Raw genomic sequence first — 18,931 nt, 5'->3', positions numbered from 1 at the left:
ATACAAGAAACAAGAACACCAAACTTCCATGATGAAAAATACAGCAAGACACACAGATCCCAAGAATCTAAGACAAGGGAAAAATAATGAAGCTGACAAGAGGGAAGAAACAGATAACATACAAAGGAAAACCAATCAGGCTGACATCAGACTTCTCCAAAGTAACACGACGGGCAAGGAGAGAGTGGAGGGACAAAGTCAACAGACTCCAAGACAACAAATGCCAACCAAGAATACTCTATCCCACAAAGCTTTCTGTCCATGAAGAAAGAATAAGGACCTTCCCAGACAAACAGAACTCTGGAATTTCATTATGGCTAGACCCCCACTCCAAAAAATAATACAAGGAGTCCCAAAGCCAGAACCAACAGAGAATGAAACAAGACAAAAAAAAAAAAAATAAAAAAAAAATAAATAAATAAATAAATAAATAAATAAGACCAAAGAAAAGACAAACAAAATGGCAAATACAGACGCTAACATATCAATATTAACTCTAAATGAAACTGAATAAACTCTTCAATAAAAAGACAGTCGCAGGCTGGATTAAGAAACAAAATCCAATCTTTTGCTGTCTCCAGGAAACTCACTTAACTACAAAAGATAAAAACAGACTGACAGTAAGAGGATGGAAAACAATCCTACAAGCAAATGGACCAAAAAAGAAGGCAGGAACAGCTATACTTATATCAGATAAAACAGATTTCAAGCTCAAAAAGTTAAAAAGAGGGCCTCCCTGGTGGCGCAGCGGTTGAGCGCTGGGTTGCGAAGCTGCCCGCAGCCTCTGCAGCGCGGGTTCGATCCCCGGCTGCTCCCCGGCCACCTGAGGAGGGTCCCGCATGGCGCGCAGACCTCTCCTGCCGCCCGCTGCTACCCTCAGCAGTGTACTTCGGTCCTTCTGCCTGCTCTGCTCCCTGCTCTGGCTCTGGTGAATTCTCTCACCCTCCCGCGCTTCTGACTGTACCCAGTGCATGTATAAACAAACAAACTAAACTAAATAAATAAATAAATAAATAAAAACATGCCTCTATTAAAAAAAAAAAAGTGCACACGGATCATTCTCCAGAATTGATCACATACTGGGACACAAGACAAACATCAACAGATGCACCAAGATTGAAATCATACCAACCATCTTCTCTGACCATGAAGGCATCAAACTAGAAATAAACCATAGAAAGAAGGCAAGGAACCCTCCACCTCATGGAGACTGAAACCCACTCTACTGGAAGACCACTGGAGTAATGAAGAGATGAAAAAAGAAATTAAAAAATACCTTGAGTTGAATGACAAGGAGGACACCAATTTCCTAAATGTATGGGACGCAGCAAAAGCAGTAATAAGACGAAAATATATAGCAATACAGGCTCACATCAAGAAACAAGAAAGAACTCAAAGAACCAACCTAATCTCACATCTCAAAGAACTAGAAAAACAACAAAAAAAAAAAAACCCCAAAACCAGCAGAAGAAAGGAAATAATAAAAATCAAAGCAGAAATCAATGAAATAGAAACTAAAAAATCAATCCAAAAAATTGACGAAACCAAAAGTTGGTTCTTCAAAAAAATAGACAACCCCCTAACGAGGCTCACAAAGGAAAAATGAGAGAAAGCACAAATAAATAGGATCACAAATGAAAGAGGAGAAATCACAACAGACACAGCAGAAATCAAAAGAATAATCACAAACTACTATGAAACAGTTATATGCAAACAAGCTCAACAATCTAGAAGAGATGGACAAATTCCTACAACTCTACAATCACCCAAAGGTAGATAAAGAAGAAATAGAACACCTAAACAGACCAATTACAAGCAGTGAAATTGAAATGGTAATCAAAAGCCTCCCTCCAAACAAAAGCCCAGGACCTGATGGATTTACAAATGAATTCTACCAAACATTCAGAAACGAATTAGTGCCTGTCCTTCACAAACTCTTTCAAAAAATTGAGAAGGAAGGTATAATATCAAATATGTTCTATGAAGCCAATATTACACTAATACCAAAACCGAACAAGGACAACACACAAAAAAAAAAAAACCTACAGGCCAATCTCTCTATTGAACACTGATGCAAAAATCCTCAATAAAAATTTAGCTATTTGAATCCTACAATGTATCCATAAGATAACTCACCACAACCAAGTAAGATTTATTACCAGGGACACAAGGATGGTTCAATATCCGAAAATCAATGTAATCCAATACATCAACTAAAAGAAATACAAAAACCATATGATAATATCAATAGATGCTGAGAAAGCTTTTGACAAAGTACAACACCCATTTATGATGAAGGCCCTTGAAATTCTTGGGATACAAGGAACATTCCTCAACATCATAAAGGCCACATATGACAAGCCCATAGCCAATATCATTCTCAATGGTGAAAAGCTGAAAGCATTTCCATTAAGGTCTGGAACAAGACAAGGCTGTCCGCTCTCACCACTGCTTTTCAATATAATACTGGAAGTCCTAGCCAGAGCATAAGAGAAAGACATTCAAGGAATCCAAATAAGGAAGGAAAAGTCAAACTATCACTATTTGCAGATGATATTATATACATAGAGAACTCCAAAAACTCCACAGAAAAACTAATTAATCAATCAGTAAAGTGGCAGGATACAAAATCAACACACAAAAATCAGTAGCCTTCCCATACACAAACAATAAATCTGAAGAAGAAGAAATCAAGAAAACCATCCCTTTTATTACCGAAACTAAAAAAATAAAATATTTGGGAATAAATCTAACAAAAGAGGTAAAGGACAAATAAAACAATAAAACACTGTTAAAAGAAATAGAAGAAGACACAAAGAAATGGAAAGACATCCCTTCTCATGGATTGGAAGAATTAACATTATCAAAATGGCCATTCTACCAAAAGCAATTTGCAGATTCAATGCCATTCCAATAAAAATTTCAATGACATTCTTCAAAGAAATAGAACAAATATTGATGAAATTCATATGGAGCCACCAAAAACCCCACATAGCCAAAGCTCTCCTGAAAAAAAAAAAAAAAAAAGAAGGGAATGGAAGCATCACACTCCCATATTTCAAACTATATGACAAAGCCATAATAATCAAAACTTCATGGTATTGGAACAAGAATAGACACATGGATCAATGGAACCAAATAGAAAATCCAGAAATAAACCCACAGATTTACAGTCAAATAATCTTTGACAAAGTAGCAAAGAATATGCAATGGAGCAAAGAAAGTTTGTTCAATGAATGGTGCTGGGAAAACTGGGTCGCTACACACAAAAGAATGAAGCTTGACTACTACCTCACACCATGCACAAAAATCAACTCAAAATGGATTAAAGAACTAGACATAAGACCTGAAACTATAACATATATAGAAGGAAATATAGGCGAAACACTACATGACACACACCTCAGTAACATCTTTAAAGACTCTCACCCAAAGCAGTGATAGCGAAGACAAAGATAAACAGCTGGGACTACATAAAACTAAAGAGCTTCTGTACAGCAAAAGAGACAGTAACCAAAACAAAGAGAAACCCCACCAACTGGGAGAAAATTTTTGCACACAACATTAATGATAAAGGACTGAGCACAAAAATCTACAAAGAGCTGAGGAGTCTCAACAAAAACAAAAAAAAAATCCAGTCAAAAAATTGGGCGAAAGAGCTAAAAAGGAACTCCAAAGAGGAAATGCAAACGGCCAACAGGCATATGAAAAAATGTTCAGCTTCACTTGTAATCAGAGAAATGCAAATCAAAACATCCATGAGATTCCATGTTATACCAGTGAGAATGGCACATATGAAAAAAACTAGCAACAACAAATGTTGGCAAGAATGTGGAGAAAAAGGAACTCTCCTGCACTGCTGGTGGGAGTGCAAACTGGTCCAACCACTATGGAAAGCTGTGTGGAGATTCCTCAACCTGCTCAACATGGAGCTTCCATATGATCCAGCATTTCCATTCCTAGGTATTTACCCAAAGGATACAGAAACATTAATTCAAAAGGGCACCTGCACCCCTATGTTTATAGCAGCACTATTTACAATAGGTCAGCTATGGAGACAACCCAAATGCCCAAAAATAGATGACTAGATCAAGAAGATGTGGTATACACAATGGAATATTACTCAGCAATCAAAAAGATAAACTCATGTAATCTGCAGCAGCATGGATGGAGCTGGAAGAGCTCATGCTCGGTGAAATAAGCCAGAAAGAAAAGAAAAATACCGGATGATCTCACTCATAGCAGGAATTTAGAAGACCTAAATAAGGGACCAAGCAAAAGACTAATTATAATAAAGTAAAAATCAAAATCAACAAGCAACTATAAACCAGAGAGACACTACAGGTGGGGGTAGGAGGGATTATGGTCAAAATAAGGGGGGTGGGAATTGTATGGGAACTATAACCAAGATGAAAATGCATACATTGTGCAAAAATGAAAAATGATGTAAAAAATATAAAATTAAAAAAATTAAAAATAAATAAGGATTACATGCAAATAGATATGAAAAGGTAGCTGGGCCAACTATACTCCTATCAGACAAAGTAGACTAAAACAAAGACAGTACTAAGAGATGACAATGGACATCATATAATGATAAAAGGGTAAATCCATCAGGATATAACAGTCTCTAACATATATGTACCCAATATAGCAACATTAAAATATATAATGTTTATACTAATAGATCTACAGAGTAACATTGATGACAACATAATAGGGGACTCTATCATCCTATTAATAACAATAGAGACTTCCAGGCATAAAATCAACAAGGAAATATTGATCTTTTATGACACGTTGGACCATAGGGCGATAATATGTACAGAATCTTCTATCTGAACAGCATTAACACTCTTTCTTCTCAAGTATACATAGAACACTCTTAATGATAGATATGTTGGGGCACAATACAGATCTCAATAAATTTAGAGGATGAAATCATACAAAACATGGTTTCCAGTGTTATACCACAATGGTATTAAGTTAGAAATCAACAACAAGGTGAAAGCTAGAGAAATAAATATGTGGAGATGAAACAACATGCTACTAAATAACTATTGAGGCATTAAAGAAATCAAAAGAAATGAAAAAATACTTGAGACAAATGACAATGAAAATACTACATACCAAAATCTTTGAGATGCAGCATCAGCAGTACTCAGAAAAGTTTATAGCAATACAGATTTACAAAAAAAAAAAAAGAAAAATCTCAAACAATCTAATTTTACATATAATGGAATAAGAAAAAGATGAAAAAAGCCCAGAGACAATAATATAGAGGAAATATTAAAAATCTGAGTAGGAATAAACAAAAACCAAAATGACTATGAGTTCACACTAAAAGCTAAGTATTTGGGGGGGAAAAAAGCACAAAAAAAAAATGAAATTGAACACCTTTAGCTAGACTAAGAAAAACAGAAACAACTCAAAAATCAGAAATGAAAGAGAAGTCACAACGAATACTATAGAAATACAAAAGATCATAAAGACTACTATGAACATCTACATGCCAATATACTGGACTACTTAAAAGAAATTGGTAAGTCCTGACAAATGTACAACCTTCTAAGACTGAATAATCATGATGAAATAGAAAATCTCAACATGCGAATTATAAGAAATGGAAAAATTAATCAAGAACTTCCCGAAGATCCAAAGACTAGAACCAGATGATTTCACTGTGAATTCTACCAAATATTTTAAGATGTAATACCCATCCACTTTGTGTTGTTCTACAAGTTCAGCATTAACCTGAGAGCAAAAAACGGACATCACATACACGGTAAGAAAATTATAGACCAATATTTCTGATGAACATAGATGCAAAAATTTAAGAAAATATTAGGAAACCAAATTCAACAACAGATGTAAAAGATCATACACTATGATAAAGTAGGATTTATTCTAGCTATGCAAAGATAGGTCAACATATATGCAAATCAATCAAAATGATCTATCACATCAACATGAAGCTTAAAAGCTATATAATCATTTCAATAGAGAAAAACCATTTGAAAAAAACTACCATTCATTTACAATAAAAACTCTCAATAAAATATGCATAGCAGGAGCATGCCTAAACAGAATAAAAGCCATATATGACAAATCCATAGCTATTATCAAATGCAATAGTGAAAAACTGAAGGCTTTTCTGTTAAGGTTAGGAGCAAGATAATGTCCACTCTCACCACTATTATGTAACATGACAGTAAAGTCTTAGAATGATTATGCAAGAAAATATTGAAATTGGAAAGGAAAAAAATGAAAGTGTTGCTATTTTTGGATTACATTATATTATACATAACAACCCATAAATACTCCACCAAAAATTATTAAAAATAATGAACAAATACAGTGAAGCTGCTGGCTAATAAAGCAATATACAGAAATAGGAGATAAGAAAACAATACCATTTATAACTGTAGAAAAAGAATGAAATACCTATGTGAAAATTTAATCATGAAATTGAAAGACTTGTACACTGAGAACACAAAAAGAGACTGAAGAAGACACAAAGAAATGGAAAGATATTCTAAGATAGTCTATGCTCAAAGGTTCAGAAGAACTAAAACTATTAAAATGGCCATTTTACCTAAAGCAATATTGAGATTCAATATAATCTTTATCAAAATCCCAACATCATTCCTGGTGGATATATAACTGAAAAAAAGTACTAAAACTTGTATGTAGACACAAAAAACCTCAAATAGCCAAACAATCCTGAGAAAAAAAAGAACAAAAGTAGAAGAGCTCAAGTTCCCTGACTTCAAACAATATTTCAAAGTTACAATGATTAAAATGGTATGGTATTGGGGGGGAAACTGATACACAGACCAATCTAGAATTCAGACCCAAACATATATGGACAATAAATTACAACAATGGATCAAAGAACTTATAACAAAGAAAGGAAAGTCTCTTCAGGAAATGGTGTTGAGAGAACTGGACAGCAAAATAATGAAACTAGATTACTATCTTAAATATATACAAAAATATTAGTAGAAACCAGAATGTGAAATGTTACATGGTTATATGACTCCATTTATAGGATATTCTGGAAATTATATAACCTAGAGGTATCAAAAAAAGATTAGTGATTGCCAGGGGAAAAGGGTGGAAGAAAATGTTAATTACAAAAGGGGACTAGTGAACATTCTGGGATGACAGAAATGTATATTTTTATTGTGGTGGTAGATGATTGTCAAATCTCAGAACAGTACACTAAAAAAGGGAAATTTCACCTTATGTAAATCATAATTCAATAAATTTGACATAAAAACAACTTTGCAAAGAATATGCATTAAAAATATTAATTTAGACTGTAAAAACAGGGCTCTATCATGGAGTCTAATACAATTTCTTTAATGAGCAAGTATCTTTCAACCACTTCAACTTAACTAAGACTACATTAAGACAAATGAAATCAATAAGCAAAAGAACAAGCTATGTTTGAATAATAGACATATTCACAACCATGTAACATTACCATTTTTAAGCAAAAATCACTAACAAATTTATTAGTATCCACCAATACTCTAAGTTAAAAACAAACATACTTGTGTCCAAATTATCACCAGCAAAAATCATTGCCATAGGAAGTCAGTTTCATTCAAGGATTTTTAGAGTGTATTATTTTAAAAATCACCAGATATGTATAACTAAATCACAGAGGACACTGGCCAATGTGGTGAATGGTACTTAAGCTCAAATTCAGAATTTAGTATTTCTTTTACCCCCAATTCTTAAAAATTCATATAGTTACAGTAATATAAAAGCTATGCAGTTAAGCCAGAAGCCATAGTGAAGGTTTGGAAACTATGTTGACAAATGTTACTGTATTTATTGTCTGGGGTAGGCTAATTCTCCCTGAAATATTCTCTAGATGACAGCGATACATAATCTTTATATCTTCAAATGTTGAAATAAAAATGCCAATGTTTTAAAGATTACCTTTTATTTTAGTAAGAACTGTTTCTCTGGTCATGCTATCTTTTTAGAATCAAGAAAAAAGGTACTTGCAGATAAAAGTAGCAGGTGCTAACAGGTACTTAGGAGGTTAGTTTTTTATTAAAAACAGCATTGTCAGCAATCATCCCTTTGCCTCCCACAGGCACATTAGTTTACTCTCATGGGATTTCCTAGCTAAACTATCTGGTGAACACTAGGGCCAGAGGCAGTGATGATTCAGTGGCTGACACCAGATGCTGAACTGGCAACAGCAGTTTTATGCTGCAGTGACTGACTTTAGCTTCATGGCTTCTTTAATCTCAAATCTTGCTATTCAATAAAATAAATCTATCACATTAAGATAAACTGATGCAGCAGGCAGCAATACAGAAGAAAATAAAATACAGTGAAATAGTAACAAATAAAATGTAGAATACCTTGTTTTTAGCCAATTCCTTTTCCAGATTGCATTTTTCTTGTGCTATTTCTTTCTCTGCTTTGTTAACCTGCCCAAGAGGGAAAAAAAGAAATGGATCAGTTTCAAAGCAGCTGACAGGCTTTTCTATAGCAGACATACCCTGCATGTCAATTAATACCTACACTGCAGAGATAGCACATCCTCTCAGAAAAGGGGTCACTCAGGGAGTCTCTGAGGCAGAGCAGACTTCATAAAAAGCCCTGAAATTAGAAAGACACGTCTGCACGTCATACTGCTGGTTCTCTCCTAACTAGGAAGATAAGGCTGTTCCCCTTTAATTTCCATTGTCCCACTCATCCAGTGGAAATTAATTTTTAAAATCTGATCCCTTAACTAACATAAGGATGTGTTATTTATATTCACTAATGTTGTGCAAGGACACACTATTTGACATGGACTACTTTAAGATATACTAAATGATTAAGACTAGTCACTTAAAACATTTTTTTGTGGGCAACTCTGAAAAACTGCATCTGGGTTGTAATTTCTTGTCTTTTGCATTTAAAATGTAATTTTAAAACAAGATCACCACCACAATCAGGAGGCAACATAGTTCTCCTTCTACCTACCTCTTTCTGAAGTTTTTCTTTCTCCTCTAGCAGAGATTTCTTCTCTTGCATTGATGCATTCAATTCACCTCGCAACCTTGCAATAGTTAACTCTAGTAGCTCTTTTTGCACAGCTGTCTTCTTCTCGGCATCCTGTGCTTTTTGGATAGACTGGTTATGTTCAAGGGTTAAATGGTCCCTGTAGGAAGAGAACAGAGATATATAAAAGCTAAGTAACTGTACTTCAACAGACAGAATAAATGTTGTTATAAAACATCTCTCTTGACTGAGAGCTGTTGCTAAAATGTTCTAAACATAACTAGTTACTTGAGGGTAGAGTCTCAAGTAAGGCAAGGCTCTCAAGTCTGCCCTTGCAAATACAGAATTAAACATTTTCATTAAGGAGTCAAAACAGGGATTATGATGATGGCTCATGGGTGAATTGGTGGTGGGAATTTTATGGGGAATACACAATGATGTAAAAGATATAAATAAAAAATTATTAAAAAATGATAAGACGTACAAATGCAAGAATAAAAGATGTGTGAGAAATTGTCCACGTTTTACTTACAGATGTGCTTGGAGTTGGGTTTTCTCATTCTGAACCATCTGTAACTCTTTTGTGATACTGGCATGGGCTGCATCCAGTAGTAAGTTTTGTTCTTGAAATGTCTGAGTCATCATTTTTTGTTCTACCTGAGCGTTAAAAATATTAAAAGTTGAGATGCCGGAAAGTCATTCAACAGGGTACCATTTAACATAACTGGTCAAAAATGTTGAATTTGCTTACAAAAGACAAATTTTACTTTTGCCCAGCTTTCTCTGCCCCCGCCCTGAAATGACCACAATTCTATCATTTTACAGATCTACTAGTCAACAGCCTAATGCATGATTGACCTAGCATACTGCAAAACTCCTAACATGAGCATGTTTTTAAAGATATAAATTATAGGGGGCCCTTCCTGTTGACTCAGCAGATTGAGTAAAGATATAAATTAAGAATATTTTTTGTACTTTAAAATTTCAATATTATACATACTTTGTTTTAAAAAGTAAAACTGTATTAATGTATAGAAAGTGAAAAACCCTTCAACCTCTATCTCTGCCCCCCTCCAAATTATCTCACCAGGGACTATCATGTTTAATAAGCTGGTGTGAATTCTTTTTGAGAATATCTAAAATTGTACTCCAATACTGTTATACTAGAAGTACTAATAAACTGTTTTGCAAAATTTATTTTCTTTGGCTCACCACTTTGGAATTATCAAAACATAATTTTACATACACATGCTACCTATAATTTCTAAACCTTTTGCAAGTATGTACATATTAATGGTTACTTCATATGCTGATAGAAGTTGTATAAGATTGCATGTGAAGGTGCATAAGATGCATAAGTTGCATAAAAGGATTTTAAAACATTATCTTAGCAATACTTGATTGCAAAGGAAGTAGTCATATCAAAATTTCACTTGTGTATACTCTCAAAGTTTTAAAATATTTTTGACAGTGTATATATGTAACATTATTCAGTCTACTAAGTTGTAAGTTCCATGAAAGTAGGGATTTTGTTTTGTTCACCACTATAATTCTATTTATACCTAGCATCGTACCTGCATGAAGTAAACAATAGATGTTTGCTGAATTAACAAAAAATATTTATTGAGTACCAATTATATTCAAAACATGCTTATTAGCACTATAAGCAATAACGAAGATATATAAATTAATGTCCTTGCTTCTTAAAGGAAGCTCACAATGTAATATAGAAAATGGCCCTGCACATTAATTACTACGATAGAATACAGAATAGAAAAGCAACGTAGCATAGTGATTAAAAATTAATTTGGAGTCAGACCTAGGTTTAAATCCAGCTCTGGGGTCTCCCTGGTAGCACAAGGGGTTGAGCGCAGCACTGTAAAGCTGTCTGCAGCCTCTGCAGTGCAAGTTCGACCCCTGGCCAGGGAGCTACCCACATGGTGCAGCAGAACTCTCCTGTCTCACCTGCTACTCCCCTCAGCAGAGTACTTTGATCAGTCTGCCTATTCTGTTCACCACCGTCTCTGGTGAATCCTCTCACCTCCCGCACCTCTGGCCTATACCCCAGTTCTTGTAATCATAAATAAATGAATCTTTAAAAAAATAAATAAATAAATCCAGCTCTGCCCCTTACTAGCTGGGTGATTGTGGAGCAGTTGATTAACTTCTGTGAACTTCACTTTTTCTTTTTCTTTTTTTCTTCACTTTTTCTTATCCATAAAATGAAAATAACATCCCTTTATATAATGGCCACTAGGGTTAACGAAAGCAACATACATAAAATCCTTAGCATAATTCTTGGTATATAGTAAGAATACTAAAAAAAATGAGAGCTACTATTATTATGGTAAACTTAGTGTGCTAAAGTAGAGGTTGAAAGAGAAAATTGATTTCTTCTGGTTGGAGTGATCAAGTTTCTTGAAGAAAGAGAGTCTTACACAGAACAGAAAGTCAAAAAGTCTTAAACAGAACAGAATTCTAAATAGTTGAAGGCCACTCTCAGGAGAGGTAATGATAGAAGCAAAATGGAAAAGCATGGGTGTTTGGGGAAAAGGCAAGTGTTTTATTTAGGGTAAGTCTTAAGTGTTTTCCATGATTCTATAAGTAACGGGACAGGTAACTTACTTTTCCTACAGTAGAGATATTTAAGAAGAAAAACACTAATAAAGCAGCATGTGTAAGACCAGATAACTACCTGATAAAAAACACTAATTAAAAAATAATCGAGTAGATTTCTTAGAATTGTTAAAATATTTTATTTATTCAGTTGATCATGTACATTTCCTTATCAAGTGATAAGCGAATGAGCATTCCTGCTGACTGTAAGAAATTGACTACTGTTAATACCTGCAAAATTGCTTGATGGTCAGCAATGATTCTGGCATTTTCCATTTTAACAGTCTGAAGCATGCTGTTCAGCTCTGTACACTTTTTAGTCAGTTGGTCATTCAAAACCTAAGATATCATATATAATAGGTCACAGATAAATTTATTGATTTGGTGAAGCAATAAAAGTATTCAGCAGTTTGGGGATCTTCAGTCCTTCAGATTTTAAACATTGGTCAATTAGAGCAAGAAATCTGCAGGATGGAATTTATAAAGTAGGCACATAGAAATATATTATCAAAAGTAGATGATAAACATTCAGAACTGTTTAGCTGATAACACAAAATACCTCTAAGCTCCTTCAACATCAGTTAGTGTTCATAAATGCAAAATAGACATAACTGTTTAACTTCACAAGATCAATCTTTCAAAACAAAAATCTTTTGTATAATAGATCTATCATAGATGTAGTTGGTTAAAAATCCTTCGTCCTTTGTTACTTTGAAATTTGTGAGTATTCCAAATACTATGAAATACATTTATCTTACTAGTCAATTATTTTTATTGGGTATATTTGGTAAGGATCTTATGTTTCCATGATTAAATTTTTCAAGGAAAGGGGCAAATACCTCTGAAGGCTCAATAGGAAAACACACACACACAAATGGTTACATTCAACTAAAAAGCTGCGTAACAAAAGAAACTGTCATTAAAATGAAAACCCACTCCACTGAATGGAATATCTGCACATCATATAACCAACAAGGAGATTGAAGATCTACAAAGAATTCATAAAACTCAACAAATCCCCCAAATAATCCAATCAAAAAATTAAGAGAAAAATTGAAATAGAGATTTTTGGAAGACAGATAGCCAGCAGGCACATGAAAAAATACTTATCATCACCTGTCATTAAGGTAATGCAAATCAAAACCACAGTGGGCTACCAATTCACAAAAAGAGACCAGAAAGAACAAGTGTTGACAAGGGTATAAATAAAAAGGAACACTTATACCCTATTAGTGGAAATGCAGACTGGTCCAACCCCTATGGAAAACAGTATGGAGGTTTCTTAAAACATTAAAAATATATGTATTGTATGGTCCAGCAATTCTCTTCCTCAGTATATATCTGAAGAATTTAAAAACTCTAATTCAAAATGATATATGCATTCCTGTGTTCACTGTAGCACTACTGTCAATAGGCAAGCTATGGAAACAATCCTGTGACTGAGGAGTGGATTAATATGCTATATATACATAATGGATTTCTATCCAGCAATAAAAGATGAATTCTTGTCTTTTGCTACAACATGGAAGGAACTGGAGAGGATAATGCTAAGCAAAATAAGTCAGAAGGAAAAAAACAAATGTTGCATGGTTTCACTTATAGGTAGAATATAAAAATACAAAATAAAGGTTCAACCAAAACCAATCTAATAACAAACCCTACGAATATATCTGTAGAATTTAGGTTACAAAAAAGGCTGGGCAAGGGTTGAAAGCAAAGTGTGCAAGGGATCCAATAGACTATGGTGCAAGACTACGGTGCCTTAGTGATAGGTGTGGCGTGATACAAACACTAAGAAGGTGTGAGCCTAGACCCTTAAGCCATATACAGTGTTATAAAACCAATGTTGCCTCCATAAATACATATAAATAATATACCATTTATGTATAGGAATTTTTTTAATGGCTCAAGAAATAAAAAATGAACGAATATGTGGAAAGCATCATTAAGTGTATGTATAGAATAACAGGAATAAAGTCAGGGGTAATTCAAACTTTTTAACAAGATGTACAAAGTATTCATCAAGGAATGTCAAGAGATGAGCAGAACTCTTTCTCCTTAAAATAGCTAATTTCTTTGCAGTCACATTAATGTTATCAGATTTTAGCTGTAAAATCCTCTTTATATCAACTTTAAGATGGAAGTAATAATGATTTTTATAACACTGTTATTGTGAGGATCACAAATTTTATCAATATAAGGTGCTTAGAATTGTGCCTGGAATATAGTATATGGTCTATAAATGTTAACTATTTTTAGTATAGTAAGAGCAATAGCAGTAGATATTATCAAAGAGCATATTTACACTATATTTTCTTTGTCATAAAAAGAACACAGCAACACTATAATCCTGACATTAAAATAATCAAATCGTACCAACAAAAATATCTTTTAAGTGATTTCATTGGTCCTTATCAGAAATAACTCGTTTGTTGACACGCATTTGTTGACTCTTCTCCATACACATCCATATATGTAACAACTAAATCTGGAAACCAAATCCCACAGAATATGGTCATTACAAAATCCAGTAATTAGGTTCCTACTGTGCTATTTAACTATGGAAGGCAGAAAAGCACAGGACTCATTCTGTGGCAATGAACTGCTTAGAAGTTCATTGGGAGAAATGAAAGCTATAAATTTAATGAATTAGAAAGCAAAAAAACTAGTGCATAATTTAGTAATATATCACATATACTTGTGTGTCATAAGAGCAAATTTAGAGAGCAAAATGAGAAATATAGATAATTTGGTAATGTTTTCTAGATAAAGTAGGCCTTATAAAAATAATGAATGATGGCAATGGTATGAATGCATCAAATCTAAAAACTATAGAAATGGGAAAATTTACCTGTGCCTTTTCTGATACTTCTTGAAGGGATATTACTTCAGACTTCAAATATGCATTTTCTTCCTTTTCCTTGTTGAAAGACATCTGCACATTCTATGGGGGGGAAAAGTGTTTTATATTTAAGAGCTATTAAAAGTATCTATTAAAATAGTTCTGTATTTTGACAAGTACCAGCTGAAGTATCTAATAAAGTATTTTTTATCTTTATATCTTCAACTCCCAAACTTCATAATTATCAAAATTGCTTTTTAAAATATTTCTATATTGGGATTCCAAATAGAAAGAATTTGCCTAAAACCTAAATATTTCTCTAGCATCCTGTGTAAAGAAAGTGGTACTAGGATGAAATATTTGTTATGTGTACATTTTTTCCTATTAGCAGTAAGATTTTGTGATTTCAAAGAAAACACATTCAAGGATCTTTTAAAGTTTTCAGTTGGTGAAGATATTTTCATTGAGGAGCACTTGAGGATAGAGGAGAAGAAAACATCTTTGCTCTGTGGAAAAAAAGAAAAAATAGCTAATTCTCTTTGAAAAGAGGTATGGGTGATAGGGATACGAGTTGTGGTTTGTCTTTCCCTGAGATGTCTGAATACCCTGAAAAGTAAGTACCTTTAGTCAAATGGGAAAGAAAAAAGTTTATGTCCTCTCTCTACAGAAAGACCACCACTCCAGGGCTTCCCCGGTGGCGCAGCAGTTGAGCCCTGGGTTGCCAAGCTGCCCGCGGCCTCTGCGGCACCGGTTCGATCCCCGGCTGCTCCCCGGCCACCAGAGGAGGGTCCCACATGGTGCGCAGACCTCTCCTGCCGCCCGCTGCTCCCCTCAGCAGTGTACTTTGGTCCTTCTGCCTGCTCTGCTCCCCGCTCTGGTGAATTCTCTCACCCTCCCGCGCGTCTGACTGTACCCATTGCATGTATAAACAAACAAAAAACCAAATAAATAAAAAAAAAAAAGAAAGACCACCACTCTGTTTATCCAGGAGCATCTCTAGAAAGGTAAACATCACATAACACAAAAAGAGAGAAACCAGAAAAAATTATTTCAAATAAGATCTACATAGTGAGATTGATTTAAAATTTATTAAGATATAAAAGTAATGACATTTCTTTTTTTCATTTCTTATGGTAAAATATATATAAAATTTATTATTGTGACTTTTAAATATATAGTTAAATACAGTGCTAAGTGTATAGTTCATTTAATTAATATTTAAGTGTTAAAGTCAGTGGCAGTAGTACATTTACTTTGTTGTGAATCCATCACCACCAAAAAGTCAACATTTCTTATAACAGGTTCTCTAATCTGTAAAAATTTAGTTTGTAATTGGCATAAAATACAAATAAAGTCTCATTGTTTTTGTCAGTTCACCCTTTTGAACTATTATAATCTACATAAAAAGGTTTATTTACTACCCAGTTCATAAAAATTCTGAATATACAACTCATTTATACTGAAACCCTTTCTTAAATAATGGTTTTAGGAGAATTAAGAGTGTCAATCAACAGGAATGCGGAAATACTACTTAGTGAGGATATATTCTAAAACCTCAAAACTTACCTTATTTTCTTCAACCAACTTAGAAATGAGGTCATCTCTAGAAACTAAAAACAAAAAGTCCATGTAACTATTATAACAATTACTAAATTGAAGTCACTTGTATTTTTCCCCTGAGAAACTTGGATTTTTTTTTTTTAGTTTGTGTGTTGGAGAAACAACACAGATATTTTGATATTTTTATAGACTGGAAACTATTATCATGAAGTTATCGAGAAACCAGACTACAGTCATGTGCAATGGCAAAATGAGGTCACATTTTACTTTTCTGCCTAGACGAGGATGAATTTCATCTCACAGCAGAAATGCACTTAATTGAAAGCTTTTTGCTAGAGAAATGATGCCATTCTATCAGAGGCTCAATAAAGACAGAAATCAGTTTGGTAGCTGTTACTGTAACCAAAGAATAAAGCAGAAAGCTGGCTTTAAGGTAATAACAATGCAAAGGACATAGTAAGCAGAGAGAATTTTAAGGACTTGGTGGTTGACTGGTATGGCATAAGGAAAATATCCAGCATTCAGACTTGGACAGCAGGGAGGATGGTGAACTCTTCAACTAGGGCAAGGAACAGGTTTGGAGGATAAAATGAGTTAGAAGGACTGCAATACTTTAGTTTTTATCATGTGTTTTGAGAGATCTGCAAGACATCCAAATATAGATGTTTAGCTGGCAGTAAGATACCATCTGGAGCTCAGGAGGATGATCTTGTATGAGAAAAAAAAGATTTGAAATTATTCAGAGTATATGAAAATAAAACCAAATGCAAAAAAATCAAGGAACATTCTGGCTTTGTATACTAGTAGCCAAAAAATGTAAACTATCCTGAGAATAATGTTCTGGTTTCATGGAAAATTCATAAAAATCTATTAGTTTCTCTTAAATTATCAGAATAACAAGAAAATTCTAACATAAAAACTCATAATTATGATATAGTTAAAAAAAACTTTTGAATGTGAGTCCAAGACTCACTTCAAATGAATTCGAATTTAAAATGCGAAGATCAAAAAGATAAAACTATAACATTTTAAAAATTCCACTCATCAATGAAAGAATGAAGGGGATTGTTTTTTACTTGGAAGAACAATTTAATCACTTTAATTAGCACATGTTTATTGCCAATATGAACAATTGTTGAACATTACTTTTTTAAATTCATTGAAAAGGAATTCCTTTGATGTAGTGATAATTAGTATGTAATAACTATTTGTACCTTAATATAATAAAATAGCATGCATGTGAAGAGTATTATTCAGTATGAAACATAGTTGGTATTCAGACAGGCTTTCTTCATATTAGTTTGAGTTACTGTTGTTTTATTTTTTTTTTAATGGTCTTTCATCTATTCTTTACAAAATTCAAAAACATTAATCCATTGAAAAAATAACATGAAAGAAAGAAATCAGATAATAGAAATATCTGTATTTTTAGTCCTAGCTATCCTATTTTTTTTTTTGTCATTGGATATAGATCTTATTCTTCTGTAGAATAGAGCATATTTTCTCTTTCTCACAAGGTTATTTGTACGACCAAATGAGATACGGTGGCTGCAACATAAAATATAACACGTACTTTCATAGGCATGTAATCATAGGAAGATATGGAGCATGAGCAACTAAGAATTTCAGGGTTACTATACAGCACACAAACAAAAAGTACTTACTGCTAAAAGCAGCAAGGCAAAATATTGAATGGATTACCTTTTTTTTTTCTAATTTTCATTTACCTTTTGACATTCTTTACCCCCATATAATATTATAGCCACAGAGCAGGGAAGGAACACTGGCAAGAACACTAGGCTTTTAGCTTGAGGATCCAGATTCAGGCCTTACTTAGCTGTTTATTCATTTTATAACTTTGGGCAATATAGACAGTTCTGCATATTACATGAGATCATTTAGTGTGTATGCAAAACATGAAATGTTATTTTTGGGTCAGGTACATGAGACTATCTGAAAACTGCTTTTATCAACAACTTTAGTATGGTAAGGGCTCAAAGGCTAGATGGAAGAAGCCTGACTGAGAGCACCTGGGGTCAAATCTAAACTTCAATTTTCTCATATTTTGACTTTTATAGGCTGTTTACTCATCTGTAAAATGAGATCAATCTTAGCTCTCTCTGGGGTACCTTATGGTTGTCCGTTTCTACAAATACAGGCTTACCAAAATAAATTGATAACATGAATGGAAAGTATGACATTAAAAGTGGTTAGAATCAGGGTTTAAAAAAATTAATGGCAGGGCCTCCCCAATGGCACAGTGGGTTGAGCACCCTGCTGCAGAGGCTGTCTGCAGCCTCTGCAGCACAGGTTCGATTCCTGGCTGGCCAGGGAGATACCCACATGGCACAGCAGACCTCTCCTGTCTCGCCCGCTGCTCCCTGTTTTCGGTCCCTCTGCCTGTTCTGCTCCCTGTTCTGTCTCTGGTGAATTCTCTCACCCTCCCATGCCTCTGGACTGTAGCCCAGTTCTTGTATAAATAAATCGTAAAAAAAATTAATGGCCATTTTCTTCCTAACATTCTACTATTCATCATTCAATCTAGTCTTCTAGAAAGAAATATTCCTAAGTCTACAATCCATAAAGAAACCTGAAAAAATTTAAAGAATAGCTTATAATTAAAAGAGCTAAATTCCATTTTATCATGAACATTCTTTTTTTTTTTTCTTCCCCTCAGTGCCAGAGATAGAAAGGAAATGAACATTTTTTTTTTTTTTTAATATTTAGGCCTGTGGGAAATACCAGTAATACTGGTCACTTCAAGAATTTGGGATCTGGGCCTCCCTGGTGGTGCAGCGGTTGAGCGCTGGGTTGTGAAGCTGCCGCTGCCTCTGCAGCGCCAGTTCGATCCCCGGCCATGGGGTGAGGGTCCCACATGGCATGCAGACCTCTCTTGCT

At 34.1% G+C, this 18,931-nt stretch overlaps 1 protein-coding gene across 1 annotated transcript in view; it reads right to left on the bottom strand.

Annotated features, from left to right (window-relative positions):
* CCDC150 (coiled-coil domain containing 150) overlaps positions 1 to 18,931 on the bottom strand; it is a gene marked incomplete at both ends in the record, with an annotated part of 66,893 nt that overhangs the window by 38,165 nt on the left and 9,797 nt on the right. Inside the window, 6 exons of the mRNA XM_084228741.1 lie at positions 8,388 to 8,456; positions 8,998 to 9,175; positions 9,548 to 9,672; positions 11,863 to 11,970; positions 14,483 to 14,575; positions 16,040 to 16,083. Coding sequence (XP_084084867.1) covers positions 8,388 to 8,456; positions 8,998 to 9,175; positions 9,548 to 9,672; positions 11,863 to 11,970; positions 14,483 to 14,575; positions 16,040 to 16,083 — 617 coding nt within the window. The remainder of the gene's footprint in view (positions 1 to 8,387; positions 8,457 to 8,997; positions 9,176 to 9,547; positions 9,673 to 11,862; positions 11,971 to 14,482; positions 14,576 to 16,039; positions 16,084 to 18,931) is intronic.

This window comes from Talpa europaea (genome assembly GCF_964194135.1).
Source record: "Talpa europaea genome assembly, chromosome: 1".
Taxonomy (NCBI): domain Eukaryota; kingdom Metazoa; phylum Chordata; class Mammalia; order Eulipotyphla; family Talpidae; genus Talpa; species Talpa europaea.
Note: the sequence above shows the minus strand (reverse complement) of the source record. Positions and strands in the feature narration are given on the sequence as shown.